At 48.8% G+C, this 24,966-nt stretch overlaps 2 protein-coding genes across 3 annotated transcripts in view; one reads left to right on the top strand and one right to left on the bottom strand.

Annotated features, from left to right (window-relative positions):
• The first annotated feature begins 2,922 nt into the window (after positions 1 to 2,922).
• SYS1 (SYS1 golgi trafficking protein) overlaps positions 2,923 to 24,966 on the top strand; it is a 35,030-nt gene continuing 12,986 nt past the window's right edge. Inside the window, exons 1-4 of one of the 2 annotated variants that reach the window (XM_060030724.1) lie at positions 2,923 to 3,052; positions 3,271 to 3,512; positions 4,853 to 4,920; positions 6,074 to 7,295. In XM_060030724.1, coding sequence (XP_059886707.1) covers positions 3,351 to 3,512; positions 4,853 to 4,920; positions 6,074 to 6,314 — 471 coding nt within the window. In that variant the 5' untranslated portion in view covers positions 2,923 to 3,052; positions 3,271 to 3,350 and the 3' untranslated portion in view covers positions 6,315 to 7,295. Of the gene's footprint in view, positions 3,053 to 3,270; positions 3,513 to 4,852; positions 4,921 to 6,073; positions 7,296 to 24,966 lie in introns of those variants that run through there. The other variant, XM_060030725.1, reaches the window with a different exon arrangement.
• On the bottom strand, positions 13,022 to 15,800 carry TP53TG5 (TP53 target 5). Its single transcript, XM_060032699.1, has 4 exons — positions 15,753 to 15,800; positions 15,363 to 15,437; positions 15,032 to 15,162; positions 13,022 to 13,532 (listed from the first exon to the last, which is right to left on the bottom strand). The coding sequence occupies exons 1-4, from the start codon at positions 15,798 to 15,800 to the stop codon at positions 13,022 to 13,024; spliced, it is 765 nt and encodes a 254-aa protein (XP_059888682.1).

Below are 24,966 nucleotides of genomic sequence, written 5' to 3'. Positions count from 1 at the left end.
CTTGTGGCTTTTTGTCATTCTGCCTCTGACCCAAAGTTTAAAGTTTCATTCATAAGTTTGAAAACCACAAACTTGGCAGCGTGGGAAAGGCCCTTGGAGATCAGCTATTTTAGTCCAACCCACTCATATTACAGACAGGGGAAGAAAACCTTGAGGCCCAAAGAGAGCCCTGGACGTGGCAAGGTCACAGCACAATTTTCTGTTAGCAGCAGAGTTAGTTTGAGGTCAATTACAGATCATCTTGTTCTGTAATTATCAAAGGCGGATGTTCCTCTGAATCACTTGGGAAGCTCTTTACAGATTTCTGTACTCTGCTCCTGGAGATTCAGACTTCGGTTTGCAGCAAGGCTTGAGAATCTGACTGTATATGTTCCTCAGGTGACTCAGATGGCTCAGGGCCATGGACTGCGTTTGGAAGTTGGAGTCCAACGAACCTCTTTGATTTTATAGTTTGGGATACTAAGATCCAGCGTGGGACTTGCCCAAGGTCACATGGCAAGTTGGCGGGGCCCTAGCACAGGCTTTGTGGTCTGAACCCAAAGTTCATTTTCCTTTTCCAGGCCACCTGTAGTCAAATTCTCAAAATGGGTCACGAAGACTGGCCAAGAGTATTACCGTGGTTTTCCTCAGCTTAGTTTCCTTCTCGTAGCCAAATTAAGACTTGGGACACTGCCCATTTCCGGGGCTTGGAAAGGTAGGAATTCAAGAGCTGAAATTCTACAGGGAAAAGGAAACTGTTGTCTGGCAGGCCCATGGGGGTTTCCCAAAGGCAAGCTCCAGGATCCAGGGGTGACTCAGACACCAGCTATCCACCAGTCCCAACGCCTCAGGGCTACCTGCATTTTCCAGGAAGGAAGGTGTTCCCTCCCCTTTCTTCTGTGGGAGAGATGGGGTGGAGAAGGCCCAGATGTGACTTGAGGGGGCCCAACTCAGGAAGAGACACACCATCTAGCACCTGGAAGAAAGGAAGCTGCCTGCCGAAACTAAGTTGAACCTCTAGAGCACTTTTCCTGAGCCTCTCTTCCAACCTCTCCGTAATCCCTCACCCTGAACCACTTAAGCCTAGGGATTCACTGCTCCTTCCCCACTTCCCACTATCCCACACATATTTCACTGTCTTCTTCCTTTCTTTCTTTTTTCTTTTTTAAAATTCTGGAATGGTATCTTGGTGTTTGGAGTCAGGTGTCCTGGGTTTGAATCCCAGCTCAGCTTCCTATGAGCTCTCTGACCTAGGTAGAGTCACGCCCCACTCTCAGAGCCTCAGTTTCCTCACCTTTAAAGTGGGGGATAATATCTATCTTCTCTGATGATGATGATGATTTCGGCCACTGTGGGATCTTAGTTCCCCGACCAGGGATCGAACCCAGGCCCTCGGCAGTGAAAGTGCAGAGTCCTAACCATTGGACCGCCAGGGAGTTCCCATACCTTCTCTGATTATGAGGATGAAACAAGATCACATAGACACTTAATAAACAGAAGATGTTTTCTCAGAAGCACTAGATCATGTAAGTCATCAATACACCAGAGAGATTTGGTGAGCTGAAATGAGATGCCTAAAAGAATAGTCGAACTGGAAATCACCTCAGAAATCTTTGAGCCTTAATGACTTCCAAGCTGGAGTCCAAGTGAACTGTTTACAATATTTCCAAACGATAAGGGAAATCACACACTTACTCTTGATAGCGTCTCAGGTTTCTTTACCTTTGTCTGGAATTGTAACAACTCAAGGTGATAACATGGTTAACGCATGCTGTTCAGAAGTTCTGACTGGCAAGTTACATAGATCTTTGATAAGCTTTTTTTAATGGGAAAATAATTAGTGGAGGGCAGATTAAATGATGGAAAACATTAATCTTGTCTAACTCCTCATTTCATAAACAGGGAAGCTGAGGTTTAAAGAAGAAAGTGGCTTGCTAATCACACAGCTAGTAGAGCAGGCTAGAAAACCTGAACTCTTCCTGGAACCAGTTACTTCCCTTCTTTCCTTTCCGGAGAAGGAGAACCTAGGATCAAGGAAATCGATGGGTTTCGGTCGGCTGAGGCAGGAGTGAAATGACTCATCAATTTGCTGTTGCCCTTTCTCTATTCTTGACTCATTCAGCACGTATTTACTGACTGTCCACACTATTTGGACTCAGAAGAGAAGGCAGAGAGAAATAGCTATGGCGGCAGGCAGCATCGGGATCTGCTTCCAGGTATGACTTCAGAACCTGGGCTTTTTTCCCCCATTTTAAATATATATATATATATATATATATATGGATATCCACATTATAAAACACCCACTACTCTGCCTTCTAATACAGTTAGGTTGTGTCTGAGGGCAGGGGCTGTCTCATTCGAACGTGTGCAAATTTTCCTGGCACTCAGTAGGGCACGAAATCAGTGCTGTGGTATTGGAAATACTTGAACTCTAATTCTGACTGCCACTAATTCTATGTCTTTGAGACAGTATATTCCTTTCCTTCTCTGGCCCTTAGTTTTGCCATCTGTAACCCAGAAACAGTGGCAAAATCATGTGTGGAATTGCTGGCAAGTTCAAGTTATCCCAGGATATAACTAGGAGGAAGAAAACATTGGGAATCTAGGCTGAAAACAGAGTCGACGTTATCACCTCGTTAATTCCCAAACATCTTTCCCTCGCCCTTGACCCCTCCTCTTACCTTCTACCCTAGCCGTCCTCCTTTTCTTCAAGATTTCCCTCTAGAGGGCACGCTAGCTCTACCGTTCTGGTGCCCCACTTCCGTTCGCCTTCATTTTTTCTTCTGCGCATGTGCACACTTCGCTTCCGGGCTTCCCTACTCTCGTTTAGGTGGCTCAACCGAAGACTGCACCCGCTACGCCTGCGCAATGTCAGCCCCGCCCCTCCACCGCTGTCCCCGGAAACGCTTCCTTCCTACGCAGCGGCTACAGTCGCAGCAGGAGCTGGAGCTTTGCCTCTCTAGGCCGGTAGGGCCTCTCCTCCATGGTCTTGCCTGTCAGCACCGTTCCGGGGGCCAGTCGTTGAGGCTGGGCTGCGCTCGGAAGCTTCGATCCTCGAGTCCGTCACCCGGTGAGTGAACCCCACAGGAGCTCGAGTACGAGCGGGGCCCGAGCAGCTGCTGGAACGGGCAGGATTTCCCCTCACTCCGGGAATGGGTCTGTCCGCCCCGGCCTCCCCCCCCAACTCCCGGAATGGGCTCGCCCCCTCGGTCCCAGTCCCTCCTCCCGACTGGGCGACGTTGCCATGGTGACGGCCGGCGGGCTGAGGCCCGGCGTGTGTCCTCTCAGGTGCCGGGGCGGCCCGGGGCCCATGGCGCGGCGGTGGCGCTGACCCAGGCCCGGGCGGCGGCCGGGCCCCGCGGGACGGCATGGCGGGCCAGTTCCGCAGCTACGTGTGGGACCCGTTGCTGATCCTGTCGCAGATCGTCCTCATGCAGACCGTGTATTACGGCTCGCTCGGCCTGTGGCTGGCGCTGGTGGACGGGCTGGTGCGCAGCAGCCCCTCGCTGGACCAGATGTTCGACGCCGAGGTATGGTCCCCGGGCCGGCGCGGGCGGCGTCTCGGCCTCACCGGGTGGTCTGACACTACTGGGCTCTAGACCTGGCTGGGCCACCTTCTCGTTTTGTGGCCCTGGGAAAGGGATATCACCTTTCTGAGCCTCGGCTGCCCTATCCATAAAATGGAATGACAGAGAGGCAGATTAGTACAAAGGAAGGGGCCTGCGTTCCAGGCAACCTGATACATCTCCTTTCTGACACTGAAAAAGTGACTTCACTTCTCTGAGTCCCAGATTCTCGGGTGCCAAATTGGGGACGGGGGGATGGATAAAAGAGCATTCACGGAGTATAATGGGAACTTCCTGGACTTTGGAGTCAGGTCTCTAAGTTCCATGTACTAGCTGTGTGACCTGGGGCGAGTGTTGTCATCTCTCTGAACCTGTTTTCCTGTCTGCAAAGTCATGAGACCGCTGGCATAGAGGTCGTGGACTGCAGTACAAAGAGCCTGGCTTTGGATTCAGAAATGCTTAGTGTCCAATGTAGGCTGAAACATACCAGCTGTGGGATTTGGGGCAAGTTGCTTTATCTTTCTGAGCCTGTTTCCTCTTCTGGAATAGAATAATCCTCAGCAAAATGTTATGAGGGCCAGAGGGGCCTAGGAGTAAGAAAGTGCCTTATAAAGTGTAATGGGAGGGTGGAGAGGTGTTTTGCTTCAGAGAGGCAGCTGTGGTATATGGTAATAAGCACAGTTCTTGGAGCCAGGAGATCTGGGATGGAATCTTTCCTCCTGTTGCTTATTCTCTGTGTAGCCCTTGGGCAAGTTATTATCCAAAAAAAGGTAATAATAAGCAAGTTATTATCCAAAAAGAGGTAACAGTAACAACAATAACAACTTTATGAGGTTGTTGTGAGGATGATATGAGATAATGAATGTCAAGGCCTTTGAAAGCTGAAAGTGTGCAGATGTTTGGTATTGGATGGTACCGTATGGACAGTGGTGGAGGTCACTCACCCACCAGGTGCCTAGTAGTACCTTCTTAGGAGTCTTGCTGAACCCCATTCTAACTCTTTTGCTGTTTATTTACCCTGTCACTTTGGGTAAGTGACTTAACTTCTTTGAATTTTCATTCCTCCTTTGTAAAATGAGGATAATGATCCCTTCCCGGCTGCTGTGAGGGGTCAGATGAGATACAGTGGTGGATGTCTATAAAAGCAGCTTGGTGGAAGTAGGCTGCCATACAGATGAAGAGGCCTGTTGGCTTCTGTGGTCCTGGAATGATGTTTGTTCCTGAGCGGGGCTGCTGGGGTCCTGGAGCCTGGGGCTCTGCCAGGCCACTTCTCCAGCATATTTCCATTTGTGATTCCCCCTCAGATCCTGGGCTTTTCCACCCCTCCAGGCCGGCTCTCCACGATGTCCTTCGTCCTCAACGCCCTCACCTGGTGAGTATCACCAGTTTTGCTATCCAGCTTTTGGGGTCTTAGCACTGGAACTAACTTCCTAAATTCGGACATGAAACAGGCTGGCACTTGTTCCTGGGCAGTGGTGGACTAAAATGGGTGGCAGAGGCCAGTTCTGGGACTGGCTCCGCTGTAGGGTTTCTTTGATCGCTGTTTTGACTTAGCTGGAAAGCTCTTATGTCACTCTGTGCATGCTGCCTTGGGACAGCTTTCATCTCAGACCACTTCCCTGATGTGGAATCAGATGAGGAAAGGATTGCACCGGGAGTCAGTCTATTCTTGGCCCATGTGCCATTGGCCAAGTTCCTTCCCTTCTCTCTAGGCCTTGGGTCCTCATCTGTACCCTGAGGGCTTTGACTGAGAGGTGGTTTAGGGAAGTGATTAAGAGCTTAGGCTCGGGAAGCCGACTCACTTGGCTTTGACTCTCAGCTTTACCACTAGTCTAGTGACTGTGGACAAGTTAATCTGTCTAAGCCCCAGTTTCCTCATCAGTAAAATCAGGCTAATAATATTACCCACCTCATAGTGGTAAGGGTTCCATGAGTTAATTCACAGGAGGTACTTAGAACGATGCCTTTCACATTACTGTTCTTGACCTTACACTGGAGGTTGAAAACTGGTGTGGTGACTTTGACCTGAATTTGGCTCCCAGATATGTTCTGTTTGGCTTACACAGTTGTCAACCCATGCAGGGTGTTTAAGACTTTTTTCACTTAGTTGAAAATCAGGATATTTTATGTTAAAAATACAGATTTCTGGCTTCTCTTAAAAAATGGGATGATCGATTGATTCCAGGCCAGCATTCTAGCATGGTGACTTGCCTAGCTGCAGGCCGCACTTTAGATGAAACAGGTATGCTTCATGCTGCCACAGTCCCCACCAATCGCTGGGATCCCTTTGAGTGGCAGCTGCATTGATCATCAAGCTCGTACTTTTTCCTTCTCCCCAGCCTGATCCACTCTCAGCGTCACCTGCCAGGTTCCTCTGGGCATCTGATAATGTAACCCCTGCCTCCCACTTCTCTCGCTTGCTTCTGACCACTGTGCTGTCATCCTAATTGTCCCTGCTCCCCCAAATAACCTAATCTAAGGCCAGGACAACCCAGTGACAACTCACTGCTGTCCTCTCCCCACAGTGCCCTGGGCTTGCTGTACTTCATCCGGCGAGGGAAGCAGTGTCTGGATTTCACTGTCACTGTCCATTTCTTTCACCTCCTGGGCTGCTGGTTCTACAGCTCCCGTTTCCCCTCGGCGCTGACCTGGTGGCTGGTCCAGGCCGTGTGCATTGCACTCATGGCTGTCATCGGGGAGTACCTGTGTATGCGGTCGGAGCTCAAGGAGATCCCCCTCAACTCAGCCCCGAAGTCCAGTGTCTAGAGTCAGGTCCTTTGGACACCCAGCTGGGCACTTGACACCTTGGGCTGCTCCGACTGTCCAGATGAGGTCCAGCCCAGGCCTGAGAGGAACCCGGGAAATGTGAAGTCTCTGTTGGTGTGGGAGAGAGAGTGAGGCCCCGTCAAGAAGGCAGGTAGCAGGCAGGATCACAGCTGCAAGAACGGCCTCCGTTCACTGAAGCCTTGGTATCTGGGAGGTCGGCAAGGGGGACCTCTTTCAGGGTAATAACAGAATCAGAACTCTTGAGCCACCATACCTGTCACCAGCCTGTTATTTTAAAAAGGAAAAAAAAAATAATCAAGGGTATCTGATCACAGCGAACCACTCTTCTAGCCACCTGTCTTACCTCCCTGGGACAGCTGTTAGCTTTGCCGTGCTGCTGGACTGCAGCTGTTCTGTTTGGAGCAACACTGGGTTTCTGGATCCAGAGCCACAGACAGATGTAGGCGCAAAGTAGCAGGCTGCTGTCGGTGAGAGGATGGCAGGTGGAGGCATCAAGCAGAAAGAAAACGCACAACCTGTGTCCTGCTACACACATGTGTGTGTACACCAGTGAACCCATGACTGACTTTCTTCCGGTTCTCTCTACTGGGCCTCCACCCTGCTGCCAGCTTTCAACATTGCAGGCCGTAGGACCCAGAGAAGAATCTTAGCGTCGCTCCCCATCTAACCCTCGAACTAGAGTCACTGCCTGTTCTCTAGGAATGACCGGGCATCCCAGCTCCCACGGACCTCCGTTCTGGCAATAGTTCCCTTTTCCCGCCTTGTTTGGAATTACACAGTGGGAAGGGTACAGTGGGCGCCCAGACACAGGAAGCCCAGCCTTCCAGCTTGAGGTGCACTTGATAGTGCCGAGGGAGATAGGAATTTGCTACTAAGATTTTTCTTCGGGGTGGAGTGTCCTCTGTGAGGGGCTTACAGCTGCCCTTCCCGTGTACATAAATACAGTATTTTCCACGGTTCTGCCTGTGCTTATTTTGTAATACTGTGCTCGGGAGCTATACAGAATGATTAGGCCACCTTCTTTTTTTCCTGAACCCAAGTATTCCTCCACCTGGTTAAAACACTAAGTGCCGGGGACACCTGTGTCCCACCCCCGCCTGCAGCCTTCTCCGCCACGCCTTGGGTGAACTGCCATGACGCTCAGGGTACCTTTGCCATTTGCCAGTGACTTCTGAACGTGCCCAGTGGAATGCACTGGTCTAGACCCATTTCTGCCTGGAAACCATTGCTGCTCCCCTTTGGGTCCTCCAGAGCCTGCCTGAGAGAGCTGTCAGTGCTCAGCTTTCAGTGTTAGGGCTACATGGCTGGGGACTTTTGCCATCTCCCCAGGAAGCCTTTCTAGCCTCCTGGCTCCCAGCCCTGCAGAATAGGAAGTTGAGGCCGACAGGATGAAGGTTTAAGAGTGAACATGCCTGGGCAGAGGCTGGGAAAATGCTCGGGTGAGGCACCTCAGTAACTCAGGGAACTCTAGCCAAGCTGGGAGGAAGCAGGTTGTTAATGAGATTCTAATCCTGACTGCGGGGTCCAGGAGGTATGACCAGCTGAAATGGCTTCCCCTGGGTGGATGGATTTCCCCCCAGACTCTAAAGGCAGGTGACTAACTATTTTGAGGCAAGCCTCAGAGCACTCACATCGTGTGGCCACAGGCTCCCGTGGCCAGCTCTGGTGGTGGTAGCTCCAGCTGTTGGCACACCTCTTTGGGAGTTTCCCACAAAGGCTGGTGCTGTCCTGCACATCGTCGATGACAGATCTCTGCCCCTTGAGTGTCAGTTGGATTTATGAAAACTGCCAAAGGTCAGGGGAGCCAAGGTGGGTTTTTTTTGTTTTTTAATAATATCATGACTAAGCTGAATGACAGTTGGGGGTCAAACATATGTGAGTTTCCTGAGATTTTTATGAATTCTAAAGTGACAAAGCAGTGTCTAGAGGCAAGTTCCAGAGAGGACTGGGCAATGGAAGTAATAAATAACATGCATTGAGTGCTTCCTAAAGAGATGTCCAGCAGTAGACTAAGTGCTCTGCACCTCCTTGCTCACTTAATCTTCACAACAACCCTCTGAAGTAGGAAACAGCATCATCTGTATCTTACAGATGAGGAAACTGTAAGGAACTTGCCCAAGGTTACATGTTAGGAGCTGGCAGAGCCAGGATGTGGGTTCCGGTAGTGACATTAATAAGCTCATTCTGAGGAGATTAATAGTTAAAGATGTTTAAGTTCTTAGTGCTTAAACAATCTGCACCTTATAATCATACTTTCTCATCCTACTGTATTGTTTTAAATACTAAGGATGTAAACTGTGTGAATATTACTTGCTTTCCAAGAAAACGGATAGGCAGTACATTAAATATGGCCACAGATTTCCAAGTGAACATAGGAATGTTGGAAATATTTTTATTTCCAAAGGATAAAGGAAAGTACCTAGATCCGAAAGTTACCGCCACCCTACCACTGAGTTGGTGTAGCTCTTGACTTCGTAGGGGTCTGACGTCTAGACGCCCCCCCGCCCCATCCCATCCACTACCATTTGGAGAGACAAGTGGAGACTAGTGCATAGCTGGTGCTCAGAATAGTTTATAACCCGCAAGAAGGATGGGAAAGGAGAAAGGGATGTCTAGCTCAGAGGGTGCCTCTAACCCCTAGTTCTAGGCAGGCCTGCCCAGATCAGAGCCACATGGGGGTCAGAAGGGCAGCCAGCAGGCACCAGTGAGGCGGGAAGCTCCAGGTCCCCGTGAGTCTTATGTGAGGCACAGCTCAAACAGGTTAGGTTCCCCTGGAAGCAGAGTCTTAGCCTCTCTTCAACAACTCCCAGATCAGGGTAGCTTCCTTCTCGCAGTCCCCGGGGGCAGTCAGCCTGTAACCCAGGGACTACAGCCTCAGGGGCAGGGGAAGGAGAGGCCAGTTCTGGGCACAAGAGAGGTTCTTTGTGGAGAGGGAATTAAGAGCTACTGCGTGCTTGAGGTTTTCTGTAGGAAAGTAGCAAAGGATGGTAGAACAACATTGAAGCAAGGGGAGTAGAGGGAGCTGAGAGTTTTAATCCCTGACCTGCCTACCTGGCCAAGCCAGGGAGACTTCTAGGGGCCCAATGTCAGAAGGCTATAGAGAGCTGCAACGGAGTGCAAGGTTAAGTCCTGGAGTCCCATTACCAGCTCTGAGACCTTGGATAAGCTACTTAACCTTCCCTGGGTTGAACTTCCCTGAGTTTTTGTGAGGATTCAGTGAGATGTCATAATGTAAAGCATTTAGTGCTGTGCCTGACCTATAAGAAAGTGATCCATGAATCTAAGCAGTTAGAATTATGGGACCGCTGCCCCCTTCCCATTTTACGGAGGAGATATCTTTCTTCAAAGCCTCAGCTGTTAGGTGGGGGACAGGCTTGCCCATGACCTAGGTACAGCCACCAAGTATTGAGCTCCTATGTGCCATGCACTGTAAAGTGATTTATGTTTCTAACTTAACCCAATGAGATAGGCACCACCGTTTTCCCCATTTTGCAGACAATGAAACTGAGGCTTAGGAGTAAACAGCTTTCCCCAGCATCAAACAGCTGATAAGAAGCTAGGCCTGTCTGCCTCAGCAACCTCAGCCCCATTCATCCACCAATCATGTTTAAGTGGTACATGGCCCAGATTGGGAGAGGGACAGTCTCCGGGATCCAGATGCTATTTTGTGAATGTGAACATAAGACTGGCTTTTTAAACAAGCAGCTAGTTCCCTAAAGGTGGGCAGTTAGGCAGCCGCTCATAAGTGAGAAACAGGGCCAGTACTGGCTTTATTACAGCAAGGAGGCCTGGAAAACAGGCCGAATGTTCAACGTCCCACAAACTGGTTTCAACTACATCAAGCCTGATTTGCGCAAAGCCCTCTGGAATGGCTACTAGTATCCCTCTTTTAATAAACAGATGCAATACGCTCTGAGAGGTCGTGTGACTTGTTAAAATTCAAACATTAAAAAATTTCCCCCAGTTAACTGTTAGGGAGCCATTTCTCCTGCGGTCTCTTATCCCTGAGATTATGGGTTGCAGCATCCTGCCCAAATCAGGATCTGACTGAGCCCTGAAGAGGGGCCTCAGGTTGAAGTGGTTAAACAATGGGAGAATGGTAGTGGGGAGACCCTAGTCCTGGGGTTATGGGAGGCAGGCTGCCTGAGCCTAATGCCAGCAGGTGGAAGGGATAAGGCTGGAAGGAGTGCACTGCTGGAAGTCATTCACATGCATGAGGCCTGCATCCTTGCTTCTCCAGCGGCACCCTGGCCACGCTGGGTCCCAGCCTAGGCACACAGGCTTCTGTGTGCTCACTTGATGGCATTGCCCGTGGGAAGCTGGGGCCCAGCTCTGGCTCCCAATTGGGCAAAGCAGAAGTTGCCAACCTCGCCTAGGCTCAGGCCATTCGGGCCCCCACTTGGGGCTCCCCGGGGAAGGTTCCCATGAAGCCTAGTGCATGCCCCCACCCTCACCCCGCCACACACACAGGGTTTGGCTTTTTGTTTGGGAGTGCGCTGCCCTAATCGCCCGCTGATAGAGCACGCTGGACAGAAGTTTACTTGAAGGTTGATGGAACGGAAGGTGCTTGGGAGGAGAGATCGAATAGAGGGTTGGTGTGATTGATGATGCCCAGCAAGGGAACCGAAATGGAGACTACCCAGGAAATGGGCTGGATTGCAAGCTTAGCGGGAAGACAGCTTGAAGTGGTTACGGGAGTGGAGGTTGCGCGGAGGGGGCGGGGCGGGGTGCTCGGGAAGGGAGCGCCGCGCCTGGGTGGCCGCAGGTAGGGAGCGCGCTGTGGGGGGCGTTAGGTCGCCATTCCCGAGGCTGAGCAGTGCGGTGCAGAGCGGTCCAGCGCCAGGCCCCGCTCAGGCTGTTCTCGCGGCCCGGTTTCCGCTGGCGGTCTCCTGGCGGATGCTCAGTCAGGGTGCTAAGCCCCAGTGGAGAGGAGGGGTGCGAGCCGGCCGGTTTAGCGGGAGCCTTTCCCATCCTTCTCTCTCCCTCCCAATCTGAGGATCTCCATCAGTGTCCTGGCTCCCTGGGAGTGAGGGTGGAGGGCTCTGCGCCCCTCGATGGCTCTGCTGCTCTCCCGAGGGCGCCCGCTGCACACAGCCTGTCTGTCTCCAGGGGAATACGGAGGACCAGGATCATAGCCTTTGTGCAGAGAAAGCCTGGGCCCCCTCTGTTTTCCTCTCCCCAACTGCATATTCAGGGCCCTGTGGCTCCTACCGGACTCGGGGTTGGAGGATGGACGCGCTGTGTCCCACGGGAGCAGTAGGACGAAGTACCAGTTCCCCGCCTGACTCGGTGCTTTCCGTGACCCAGGCGGGGCACATTTCACATTTCCGGCTGGCATTTATTGACACCCGGAGCCGTGATAATCAGGGCGCAATGCACGTGCGTGACGGGCTGGATGCTGCGTTGCACCTTTTCCCCTTCTTCGGGAAATGGAACGGGGAGCAGCCAGGAGACCTAGATTAGAGTTCTTGCTGTGCCACTTCCCAGCGGCGTGAGCCTGCGCAAGACCTCAGCTTCTCGGCGCCGCGGGGGTTTCCTCCTCTCCTTGGCCTGCAGGGCCATTGTGAGGCACCTGGCACCCGGGAAGCGCACAACCAACGCCCCCCTTCTATGACTTCATGGAGAGCACCGCTCAGGAGGCCAGCTTGCAGAGGCGGGGGAGGGGAGCAGCCCGCTTGCTTCTTTGTTACGGCTTCTACACTGACCGTAGGGACCTGGGGATGGAGTGGAATTAACCTGAAGTCGTGATTCACACTCTTCACCACTCCCCCACCTTACCTCCGCGGAGGGCCTCTTTCCTCCAGCCTTCCAGCCCCAGATAAAGAGGCAGAGCCAGCGGCAGTATTCTTCAGCGCCATATGGGAGATTTTATTTGTAGACTCGCGAATTTTCCCGCCCGTCCCTCCCGTTGAGATGGTTGCGCGATCTCCGCCCTCTCCGCACACCTCTGGCTCCCATCCAAGGTCACACCTGCGAGCAGAGACCTCAGCGTCAGTTAGGAGCTAAGACCGCCCCCAGAGGGCGCTGGCGTCCAGGGAGAGGGCTCAGGGACCAGGGCGCTGCGGTGTCTGGCAGATTGGCGATGCCCGGTTTGCTGAAGGGGCAGCTTCCCATTCAACTGGATCCCCAGGCCCATCACCCCCTTCCTTTCTTGGGACCTCAGTGGAGGGGCTGGAGTATTTCTACTTTTTCTTTTGCTAAGGAACTTTTGTTCAGAGTAGGTCTTATTTGAGGCACGAATAAATAAAACAAATGCAGAGTTTATCTAAGAGGGGGTGAGATGCAGAAGAGCCTTACTTGACCACGCCCCCTCCCCTTAGCCCCACATTTGGAAATCCCTAAACTCACTTACTCAGACTTCTGTGAGATTCTGAGCCATAGCAGATGGCCCCTCCTGAGGCCTCCAGGCAGTGGATGACCCACCTCAGAACCACACTCCCAGTGCCCTCCTTCCCCGGAGCCCCTACTTGGGTCCTGAGAGGACCCAGCCTGGCCACTGCCCTGCTGTGTGGACTTGGTCAATGGCTTCCGCCTCTCTGGGCTTCCCTCTCTGGGCATGAAGGTAGGGCCTCCCAGCACCGCCAGCCACAGCCCCCAAGACTCTGGATCCTAAGCCCTCTGACTCTGGGCCCAGCTCAGGGCCTGGCTTGGGGCTTGTGTCTCACCCTAGCCTGGCAGTGGCATTGTCACATCTTGTATGGACGGACCATTGGCAGCTCAAGTGATGCCGAGCAGAGGCGGGTGCAGCAGCGCTTGACCGAGCGCAGGGCGGATGGTCTGCACATCACCCGGGGCCCTGGGAGGTGGACTCGTGTGGGCAGCCCCTCACACCAGATCCACTGGTCTGCTGTGTCCAGCTGTTTCATGTCCTCCATGGGAGTTCTGTACTGGTGGGTCTTCAGGAAGACGACCCGGGGGTCCACAGTGGGTGATTGCCTCTCCTGGGCTCCAGGGCCAGTGGGCAGGCCACGACCCTTTGACGTCACGGGGACCTCAGGCTCCGGCCGCTCCTCCTCGTGCGGCACTGCTTGCTGTGCCGTGTGCCCCTTCCGCAGTGCCGCCTTGGGCCTTGGCTGCTCCGGGTCCTCAGGCTCCCTCAGGGGCTCTGATTTCTTGGAGTCCAGTTTCTTGTTGGGACACCCAGCCTCCTGAAGATCTTTGTTATTTTGTTCTACTGTATCCCAGACGTCTTCGTGGCTGGCAGGGAGAGGAGCGGCAGTCAGCAGAGCAAGACCAAGGTCATGGGCCTCCAGCTAGACCGAGACAACGGTTCTGCAGTCAGCTCAGGGAGCCTGTCAGGAAAGCTAGAGAGGGCCTGAAAAGAAGCTTCTCTACCACTCAGAGGTCTTGTTCCTGGGGGCAGGGGGTGTGGTGATAAGGACGGGCAGGCAGAAGGGATGTGAGAGGTTGGAAAGGCCTGAGGCAATGGCTAGTAGTTAGGATACCTAGAAATATATATTGCCTGCATCGGCCACTAGGTTAGGGTTCTGCCTCTTTGGATTTCAACTGATGGAGTGGACTGGTCCAGTGTTTTGTTTTTGGGTTTTTTTTTTTTCATATTGTGTTCCAAGAAATCTTAGAAAATATCTCAAATGACCACCCCCCACCCCTGGAGGGGCAGGGTGAGGGGCAGGATAGCTTCCCTCCAACGACACAGTTGGGGCTTGGGGACAGAAATTTGAAGAGTGGCTCTGCTGCTTTAAAAAGGCTTGGAAATCTCTGGGACTAGATGATCCTGACCCTTCTGGCTCAGTGTTTCCTGAGCACCTGCATCGAGGAGGACGCCAACTCAGAGGGAGGAGCCAGAGGGGTGGAGTTACCTAGAGGGGTTAGGAGACTTTCCCCAGGGGTGTCTGTCGTAGACTGAGTCCCCTGCAATGTGGCAGCCCCCGTCCTAGCTGAGTGTGTGTGGAGAGAGAGAGGCCTCAGGCTCAGGATAATGACAATACAGAGGATAATAATGGCCACTGCCGATTGGGTGCCCACTGGGTGTCAGGCCCAGGACCCTCACAACAGTCCTGCAAAGCAGGAGGCAGGGAAGAGGCAGAGCGGCTTGGAGAGCACAGGCTTTGGAGACAAACTGGGATTCACATTTGCTTCTGCCTCTTACCATCTGTGTGATTTGGGGCAAGAAAGGTAACCTGTCAGAGCCTTAGTTTCCTCATCTGTAAAACTGGGGTAATTCCTTCTACCTAACAGGATTTTTGTGAAGAATAAACTAAGTGGGAAAATGCTTTGCATGGTACCTGGCACTTAGCGGGTGCCTCATGTCAGCTTTCTTAGCATCCTGATGTGACTTGTGAGGAAACTGAGCCTCAGCAGAATGACTAGTTTGCAGGTGAATCTCTGCGTGGTGTTGACTTGGGAGAGGCAGAAGGGGTGGCCCCGCGTGCTCAGAGCACCAGGTGGTGGTTAGTCCCGTGGTTGGATGATTATGACCAGGGTTATGACAACAGCTCTGATATCAGCTGGGAACGGCTTCAAATCCTAGCTCTGCCACTTACCAGTCCAGTTAACGGGATAAGTTACAACATCTCTTGGGCCTCAGCTCCTCAGTAAAATAGGGCTAATAAATAACTACCTTTCTGCCAGAGCCTAATCAAAATGCAGGTTGCGAAATTCCTTAGCATAGTGCCCGTTCCTAGTAAAGGTGGCTATTGGGCCCATGATAGGGGCCGCGGGTGGGCCATGCTCACCCAGAGGAGACCCTGCAGATCTTCGGAACTCTGAGCAGGGAATTCCAACACCTTTTGGCCAGGTTATGCAGTTCTTGGGTCCGAGGGTTCGAGCTCTCAAGCAGCTTCAAGAGCGCCAAGTTTTTTAGCACCTGCCAGGGGCGAGGAGCCAGAAAAACTGAAGCTTCAGCTTTCCTGGGCTAGCGTCCCACCCCGCTACCCGGACTTTGGCTCAGCTCAGCTCAGGGCAGGGCCAGGTGACTCCTCCCGGGTCACTCGGCCTGGCAGCCAGGAGCAACACTGCATGGGGGCTCAGGCTCTCCTAAGCAGACACCAAAACGGGGCGCCTCACCGCTTTAAGTCGGTTCCGCGCAATTACTTTGCTGACAGGCTGCTGTATCTTGTCCCGTGGTTCCTCATCTTGCATCTGACAGAGAGAGAGAGAGAGAGAGAGGGAGAGAGAGAGAGAGAGAGAGAGAGAGAGAGAGGGAATGCTAACACAGTAGGAACCCCCCGAACGCCTCCATAATGCCTCTCCATTGGGCTGGGCTTGGTGTGACCAACCCTAGACTGGGAGTTTTGTCACCTTGGTTTGGGGGTGGAAACAGGGAGCCCATTCTAACTCTCCTGACCTCCCTTCACCCTTCACCTCTCCCTCTTCCCCCCAGGCTGGAAGGTCCCCATCCTGGGCATGGTTGGACTCTTTGTTGAGACCCCCACTGGGTCTAGTCCCAAATCCAACCTTGGAAACCACTGTATTCTTGAGCCTCTTCTTTGCTGATGGACTCATGCTGGAGCTGTGAGGCCTCAGAGACAGATGGAGCAAGGCACCGCCTGCCCCCCGCCTCTCTCAGCTCAGCCAGCGCTCAGGCTGGGCATGGGGATGATTGTGCTGGGGCTCCCAGGGAGGGGGCTGTGACATCACTGAAATGTGTGACAGTGGCAGGGCTGTCTCCGAGGAGTATGTGGATGGCAGGGGTGGAGGGTGAGGAGGAAACTCCTGTCTGTGGAGAAACCTGGTAGGTGCCGGGCAGAGGCATATATTGTCACCATCTCCCTGTGAGGTAGGAAGATTCCCCCGTCTTTTCGTTTGTTTGTTTGTTTTAATAAAGAACCCAGGGTTCAAAGAAATTAAATAATTTATCCACACAGCTGGATAATGTTGGAGCTGGAAACGTAAGGTCTGACCGTCAACCCATGAAACGTGGGTTCCCAACTATGCTCATATGTTGATTCGTGTCACATATGTTGACTGTGTATCTGCTATGTGTTAGGTGTGTTCTAAGCGCTGGATTAAAAAAAAAACAATTCCTACCATCAAGGAACTTACATTCTAGTGGAGAATGTGTGCTTGTAAAGGTTTAACAATAGGCTCTCGGAAACAAAGTGTGTATATGTGTGTGTGAATGTGTGTTTATCATAAATTTTACTGAAAGAAACCTAATAAAATTCTACAATACTCTTTATTGTGAATTCGGTATAGCCAGTTTATTCTTACAGTATACTTTTCTTGAATTTTGCCTAACTCTTGCATCCATAGTCAACCTATGGTTATAACTGATGAACAAGTGTAGTTCCAACATGAATGTTGATGTAAGAAAGTGAAAAAGTGAAAGAACAAAGATGTTGGAATTCAACTCATTTCTCAATGACCTGATCGACTTCTCTGCTGTATTAGGTCACAGTTTTCAAACACCGGGAGTATATTTGCTCAGCTTTTTTTGCGCGTGTGTGGCCATTTTCAATGTACAGGCATACCTCAGAGATATGGCAGGTTCGGTTCCAGACCACTGCAATACAGCGAGCTACCTGAACCTTTTGGTTTCCCAGTGCATATGAAAGTTATGTTTACACTATACTGTAGTCTGTTAAGTGTGCAATAATAGCATTATGTCTAAAAAAATGTACATACCTTAATTTAAAAATACTTAATTGCTAAAAAACACTGATCATCATCTGAGCCTTCAGCAAGTCGTAGCAGCAACATCAAAGGTCACAGATCACTGTAACAAGTATAATAGTGAAAAAGTTTGAAATATTGTGAAAATTACCAAAATGTGACACAGTGACATGAAGCAAGCAAATGCTGTTGAAAAAATGGTGCCTATGGACTTGTTCAACTAGGGTTTCCACAAACCTTCAATTTGTAAATACCGCACTATCTGTGAAGTGCAGTAAAGCGAAATAAAATGAGATCTGCCTGTAGCAGCTATAGACAGAACATATTTACATTTAATCTACATTATTAACATTTCCTCCGTTACTTTCTTAAGGCTAGACCGGGGGTAGGCAAATTTCTTCTGTAAGGAATGAGATAGTAAATATGTTAGACTTTGCAGGCCATGTAGTTGCAACTACTCAACTGCTCTTGGGATGTGAAAGCAGCCACAGATATGGAAATGAGTGGGCCTGGCTGTGTTGCAATAAAGTTTATTTACAGAAATAGTTGGTGGGCTGGATTTGGCCCATGGCCAACTGCTGGTCTAGACAATCAACAGAACAATAAATCAAAACCTGATTTATCATACTTACCTATTTCTGTGGTGTAAATACTCCTACCAGGGCCGATTTCAAGCTACCAGTGTGATGTCAATGAATGCAGAGTTGAAAAGAAATGCACAGTAGCATGCCATTATATATTATATATTTCTACCATATTTCTACAGCTGTAAAGATTCTCAAGGTCATAGATAATAGCAAAAGGTAGTAAAAATTAGAAAGTGATGAGTTTGAGCATTTTTCACCTTTGTTTTTATCTTTTTTTTTTTTAATTAATTTATTTTTTATTTATTTATTTTTGGCTGTGTTGGGTCTGCGTTGCTGCACGCGGGCTTTCTCTAGTTGCGGTGAGCGGGGACTGCTCTTCGTTGCAGTGCGTGGGCTTCTCATTTCGGTGGCTTCTCTTGTGGAGCACGGGCTCTAGGTGCTCGGGCTTTGGTAGTTGTGGCACGTGGGCTCAGTAGTTGTGGTGCATGGGCTTAGTTGCTCTGTGGTATGTGGGATCTTCCCGGACCAGGGTTCGAACCCGTGTCCCCTACGTTGGCAGGTGGATTCTTAACCACTGCGCCACCAGGGAAGCCCCTCACCTTTGTTTTTAATATCATTAACTTGATGAAGTTGGTATAATTTAATTTTTAGTGATGGCATTGCTTAACAACCAGCCAACCAAGTTCCTAAAAATGTCATAGGCTTTTGTAAGCCCTCAGAGTCGGTTCCAGCACGCTTCTGTTAACGTTGGATGGGAGTAAGTGTGTGGAGAAAAGTAAACAGTGTGGTCCGGAAAGGGAGAACAAAAGTAGAAGCTTTGCTGTATTAAAAAGGATGGAATGGGGCCATTTCACCGACAAGATGAGATTTGAGGAGAGACCTGGATGAGGTGAGGGAAGGGGGAAGGAGTGGCGTCAGGAGATGAGGGCAGAGGCGGAGTCGTGGTGAAGGGCTGGGGACAGATGATGGGAGATTTTAACAGCTTAGGCTGCTCTGAGTAATCTGCCCAGCTGGCTGCATCTGAATAATCAGAAGAGCTGGTGAGATCCAGCCTCTCGGGCACCACCTCACTCAGTCAGCCAATCTGGTACCACATCCACACCATACCCGGGCGGAGGGGTGTGCGTGCATCTGGGGTGCTTAGCTCTGCCTTTTAGGGGTGATGGACCAAGACCAGACTACCGAACAGCTTCTTACATGTACATGCCCTTTATTATTAGGGCAAAGATAAGCGGGTGGTAAAACACTCTGTGGACCAGGGAAGAAACCCAGGAGGTGACTTGGCAGGGAAGGCGCAGAGCACAGCCCCGCCCCTCTCCCTCTGCCTCAGCACTCTCCGTGGCTCCTCTGCTTCCCTCTCCCTGCGCGATTTCAGCTCTTCCTGGACCCTGCTGGACTCTGGTGGGCTGCATCAGGGTCGTCTACCCCCGCCACTCAGCACCTGGGCCCCAAGGGCTGGGGCCCCGCTGTGCGCTCCCCACTGAAGATGGCACACAGGCCCAGGGGAGAGGTCCTTCTAGAATATGCGTTCCTCAGGGGCAGGGACTTCTGGCTGTTCTCTTCGTTGCTAACCCCTCAGAGCCTAGAATAGTACCTGGCTGACAATAGGTGCCCACTAAGTATTTCATGAAAAAGTGAAATAAATGGCATTACCTATGGTAAGGGCTGGGGGGCGGGCGCCGCTGGAACACAGAGGAGCAGTGTGGGGAGGCCAGGGAAGTCTTCGCAGAGATGGTGATGAGGAACAAAGGAGGAGTATGGCCTCCAGGCAGAGGGCTGTGGGCTGGGCAGGGCACTCTCAAAAGAGGGGATTTTAAAAGTACAGGTGTGGGAGGGAATTAGGAACTGGTGTATGTGCTGGAGTGGAAAGTAGGAGCCCAGAACGGCAGTGACCAAACCCGGAGGAGTGAGCAAGACACAGACTGCTAAGGGCTTGATCACAGGCTCAGGGGCTGGGAGTTTGTCCTGAGGGTCAGAGCATCCTGGGAGCGTTCCAGCAACCGAGGCAACGGGGCTTGATTGAGCTCCAGGGGCTGGCGCGCGCCTCTGCCATTCTGTTCTAGCCTGTTCTTTTCATCGTCATTCACTTCCCTCCCGTTGGAAGCTTAGGGAGTTCATCCCCAAGGGGGCAGGGCATTCTCCCTGACCAGACATTGTACCCCAGCAATGGCTCCTAAAGCAAATTCCCATATTCTGTCTTGTCTGTCTCTTCCGTTTACACAGGAAAAACCATTTATGGGAATAGTGACACCCAAGGACACACAGCTGGTCAGCCCTTTGGACCAAATCCAAGGCACTTGAGTGAGAAACTTCCAGTCTGTTTTTCTTAGTTGTGGTAAATACACATAACAAAATTTACCACCTTAAACATTTTAAGTGGGCAGTTCAGTAGTGTTCAGTACATTCACACTGTTGCGTAACCATCACCGCCATCCATCTCCAGAACTCTTTTCATCTTGCAAAACTGAAACTCAATACTAAATAACAACTCCCCATTCCCAACTCCCCCTCAGCCCTGGCAACCACCCTGCTGCCTTCTGTCTCTATGAATTTGACTGCTCTAGGGACCTCATGTGAATGGAATCATACAATATTTGTTTTGCTGTGATGGCTTATTTCACTTAGCATAATATCCTCAAGGTTCATCACGTTATAGCAGAATTCCCTTCCTTTAAGGCTGAATAATATTCTGTTGTACGTATAGACCATATTTTGCTTATCTACTAATCCATTGGTAGGCACTTGGGTTGCTTCCACCTTTTTGGCTACTATGAATAATGCTGCTATGAACATGGGTGTACAAATATCTCTCTTTTTAAAAAAATTTATTTATTTTTGGTTGTGTTGGGTCTTCGTTGCTACACGCGGGCTTTCTCTAGTTGCAGCGAGCAGGGGCTACTCTTCATTGCAGTGTGTGGGCTTCACATGCGGTGGCTTCTCTTGTTGTGGACCATGGGCTCTAGGTGCACAGGCTTCAGTAGTTGTGGCACGTGGGCTCTAGAGCGCAGGCTCAGTAGTTGTGGCACATGGGCTTAGTTGCTCTGCGGCATGTGGGATCTTCCCGGGCCAGGGCTCGAACCCGTGTCCCCTGCTTGGCAGGCGGATTCTTAACTGTGCCACCAGGGGAGCCCCAATATCTCTCTTTAAGACCCTACTTTAAATTCTTTTGAGTGTACACTCACAAGTGGAATTTCTGGGCCATATGGTAATTCTATTTTTAATTTCTTTTAATATTTATTTATTTAGCCTGCACTGGGTCTTAGTTGCGGCATGTGGACTTCTTAGTTGTGGCATGCAGACTCTTAGTTGAGGCATGAGGGATCTAATTCCCTGACCAGGGATCAAACCTGGGCCTCCTGCATTGGGAGCTCGGAGTCTTACCCACTGGACTACCAGGGAAGTCCCTCTATTTTTAATTTTTTGAGGAACCACCATTCTGTTTTCTATAGTGGCTGCACTATTTTACATTCCCACCAACAGTGCACAGGGTTTCAGTTTGCCACATCCTCACCAACACTTGTTATTTTTCCTCCCTCCCTTCTTTCTTTCTTTCTTTCTTTCTTTCTATAGTAGCTATCCTGATGGCTGTGAGGGTCTACTCTTTTTTCGTCATTGTTTTGTTTCATCTCATAGTTTGTACTTTACTTTCTTTAAAGTTAGGTTTATTGGGGTATATACATATATATATATATTTCAAAGCGGGATACATATTTAATTTTTTTCTTTTGATTTTCTTTTTTTTAAAATAAATTTATTTATTTATTTTTGGCTGCATTGGGTCTTTGTGGCTGCACGTGAGCTTTCTCTAGTTGCGGTGAGCGGGGGGCTACTCTTCGTTGGGTTGCGCGGCCATCTCATTGCCCCGTGGCTTCTCTTGTTGTGGCACGGGCTCTAGGCACGCGGGGTTCAGTAGTTGTGGCTCGTGGGCTCTAGAGCGCAGGCTCAGTAACTGTGGCACACGGGTTTAGTTGCTCCACGGCATGTGGGATCTTCCCGGGCCAGGGCTTGAACCCGTGTCCCCTGCATTGGCAGGCAGATTCTTAACCACTGAGCCACCAGGGAAGTCCCCCATCTCTATTTCTATATTTTTATTATTTCAGGAATGTTACATGTATGAAATCATACAGTATGTAACATTGCAGGCTTGGCTTTTTTTGTACTCAGAATAATGCCCTTGATATCCATCCAGTTGTGTGTATCACTAATTTGTTCCTCTTTTGCCAACTATTATTACACAGTATGGATGTACCACAATTTGTTTAACCATTCACCCACTGAAGAACATTTGGGTTGTTTCTCATTTAGGGCTATTACAAATAAAGCTGACATGAACACTCATATACAGGTTTCACATGGACATAGTTTTAATTTCTCTGTAATCAGTGCCAAGGAGTATGATTGCTAGATTTTGTGGTAAGTATATGTTTAGTTTTCTAAGAAACCGCCGAACTTTTTCCAGAGTGACTGTATCATTTTACATTCCACCAGCAATGTTTGGATGATCTAGCTTCTTTGCATCCTGACCTGCTTTTAGTATGGTCACTAATTTTTAATTAACTGGTATAAAATAGATGTGTAGTGATACCTCATCATGCTTTTAGTTTGCATTTCCCTACTGCCTATCGATGTTGAGCATATTTTAATGTGTTTATTTGCCATCTCTATGTCCTCTTTGGTGAAATATCTGTTCAAATCTTTTGGTTATTTTCTAATTGGATTGTTTTTTTACTGTTGAGTTTTGAGAGTTCTTTATATATTCTAGATATGAGTCCTTTGTAAGATGTGTGACTTGCAAATATTTTCTTCCCACATCTGTATACCTTTAATTTCTTTTTCTTATTTTATTGTTCTGGCTATGACTTCCAGTACCATTTTGAATAAAAGTGGTGAAAGCAGACATCCTTGCCTTGTTCTTGATGCTAAGGGGAAAGCATCTTATCTTTCACCATTAAGTATGACGTTAGCTGTAGATCTTCTGTAGGTGGTCTTTATCCAGTTCAAAGTTACCCTCTATTCTTAGTTTCTTGAGTTTTTATCATGAATAGCCATTGAATTTTATGATTTTTCTGCGTCAGTTGATATGATCATGTGATTTTTTTCTTTTGTTAATTACTATGGTTGATTACATTAACTGACTTGAATATTGAACTAGGCTTGCATCTCTGAATAAACCTCACTTGGTTTTGGTGTTTAATTCTTTTTATATTTGCTAGACTCAATTTGCTCATACTTTGTTCAAGTTTTTTTGTTTTTTTTTTTTCGGTACGCGGGCCTCTCACTGTTGTGGCCTCTCCCGTTGCGGAGCACAGGCTCCGGACGCGCAGGCTCAGCGGCCATGGCTCACGGGCCCAGCCGCTCCGCGGCATGTGGGATCTTCCCGGACCGGGGCACGAACCCGTGTCCCCTGCATCGGCAGGCGGACTCTCAACCACTGCGCCACCAGGGAAGCCCTGTTGAAGATTTTTATGTCGATTTTTATGATGGATATAGGTCCTTTTATATGGTACCTGTACTACCCTTGAACTGCTATAGTTTGAGAGTGGACTTAAATTAGTTGTAAACATATGTTACAAGCTAGGGAAACAGCTAAAAATTTTTAAAAAGAAGTACCATTTATAAGCTAAGGAAGGAGAGGAAAATAGAATTTTATAAAATACTTAATTAAAACAAAAGAAGCAGAAAAAGAGGGAAAGAAAGAAAAAGAAACAAAGAACAAGTGCAACAAATAGAAAAGTTATAAACATGATAGATGTTTATACTAAGTATATCAGTAATCACTTTGTGACTGGCCTAAATATTAAATATTGAAGGACTGAGACTGTCAGAGTAGATAAAAAAAATAAGACCCAACTATATGCTGTCTTTAAAAAAATCCCACTTTAAATAGAAAGACACAAGATAGTTTAAAAGCAAAGGGATGGAGAAAGATGTGCCATGCTAACACCAATCAAAAAAAAAAAAAAAAGCTGGAGCAGCTATATCTTAACTTCAGTCAAAGCAGACTTCAGAACAAGGAACATTATCGGGGATGAAGGGCATTAAATAATAATAAAGGAGTCCATTCTCCATGAAGACAAACAATCTTTAATGTGTGTGTCCCTAACAACAGAGTGTCAAAATATGTGAGGTAAAAACTGGTGGAACTCCGGAGACTTCCCTGGTGGTCCAGCGGCTAAGACTCCGTGCTCCCAATGCAGGGAGCCCAGGTTCGATCCCTGCTCAGGGAACTGGATCCCACATGTCACAACCAAGATTTCCCATGCTGCAACTAAAAGATCCCACATGCTGCAACGAAGATCCTGCACGTGGCAACGAAGATCCCGCGAGCCGCAACTAAGACCCGGTGCAGACAAATAAATAAATAAATAGTTTTAAAAAAAATCCCCCAAAAGTGGTGGAACGCCATAGAGAAATAAACAAATCCACTACTACAGTTGGAGACTTCAACACCATTCTTTCAATACTTGATAAATCAAGCAGGCAGAAAATCAGTGAGGATATAGTTGAACACCACCATCAGTCAACTTGATCTAGTTGGCTTTTATACTATAAAATTCTATAAAATTTATAGAATACTTCATCCAAGAACAGCAGAATACCCATTCTTTTCAAGCTCATATGGAACGTTCAAGATAAACCACATTCTGGGCCATAAATCCTACCTGATCAGATTTTTAAAAGTAGGAATCATACAAAGTGTGTTCTCAAGCCAAAATGGAAACAAACTAGAGACCAATAACAGATAGCTGGAAATTCCAAGATATTTGGAGATTAAACAACACACTACTAAATAACACATGGATCAAAGAAGAAATCTCAAGAGGAATTTAAAAATATTTTGAACAATATGAACATACAGCTTCTCAAAATTTGTGGGATGCAGTGAAAACAGTGCGTAGAGGGAAATTTATAGCACTAAATGTGTATATTAGAAAAGAAGAAAGATCAGAAATCAATCTAAGCTTTCACCTTATAAAACTAGAGAAAGAAGAGCAATTTAAGCCTAAAGCAAGCAAAATAAAAGAAGTAATAAAAATTAGAGGAGAAGTCAATGAAATTGAAAATAGGAAAACAATAGAGAAAATCAATGAAACCAAAAACGGATCCTTTGGAAAAATAAATAAAATTGACAGACCTCTGGCCGGACTAACAAAGAAAAAAAAGAAGACACAAATTACCAATATTAGAAATTTAAGGGAGTTCCCTCGTACCCCAGTGGTTAAGAATCCACCTTCCAATGCAGGGGACCCAGGTTCGATTCCTGGTCGGGGAACTAAGATCCCACGTGCCACGGGGCAACTAAGCCAGCGTGCTCTAGAGCCAGCGCACATGGCAGCAAAGATCCCGAGTGTGGCAGCTAAGACCCGATGCAGTCAAATAAGTAAATAAATACATACATATATATTTTTTAAAGAAATTCTTTTAAATTTTATTTTATTTTAAATAAATTTTTTATTTTATTTATTTTT

The sequence above is a fragment of the Delphinus delphis genome, chromosome 15 (assembly GCF_949987515.2).
Source record: "Delphinus delphis chromosome 15, mDelDel1.2, whole genome shotgun sequence".
Classification (NCBI taxonomy): domain Eukaryota; kingdom Metazoa; phylum Chordata; class Mammalia; order Artiodactyla; family Delphinidae; genus Delphinus; species Delphinus delphis.
Note: the sequence above shows the minus strand (reverse complement) of the source record. Positions and strands in the feature narration are given on the sequence as shown.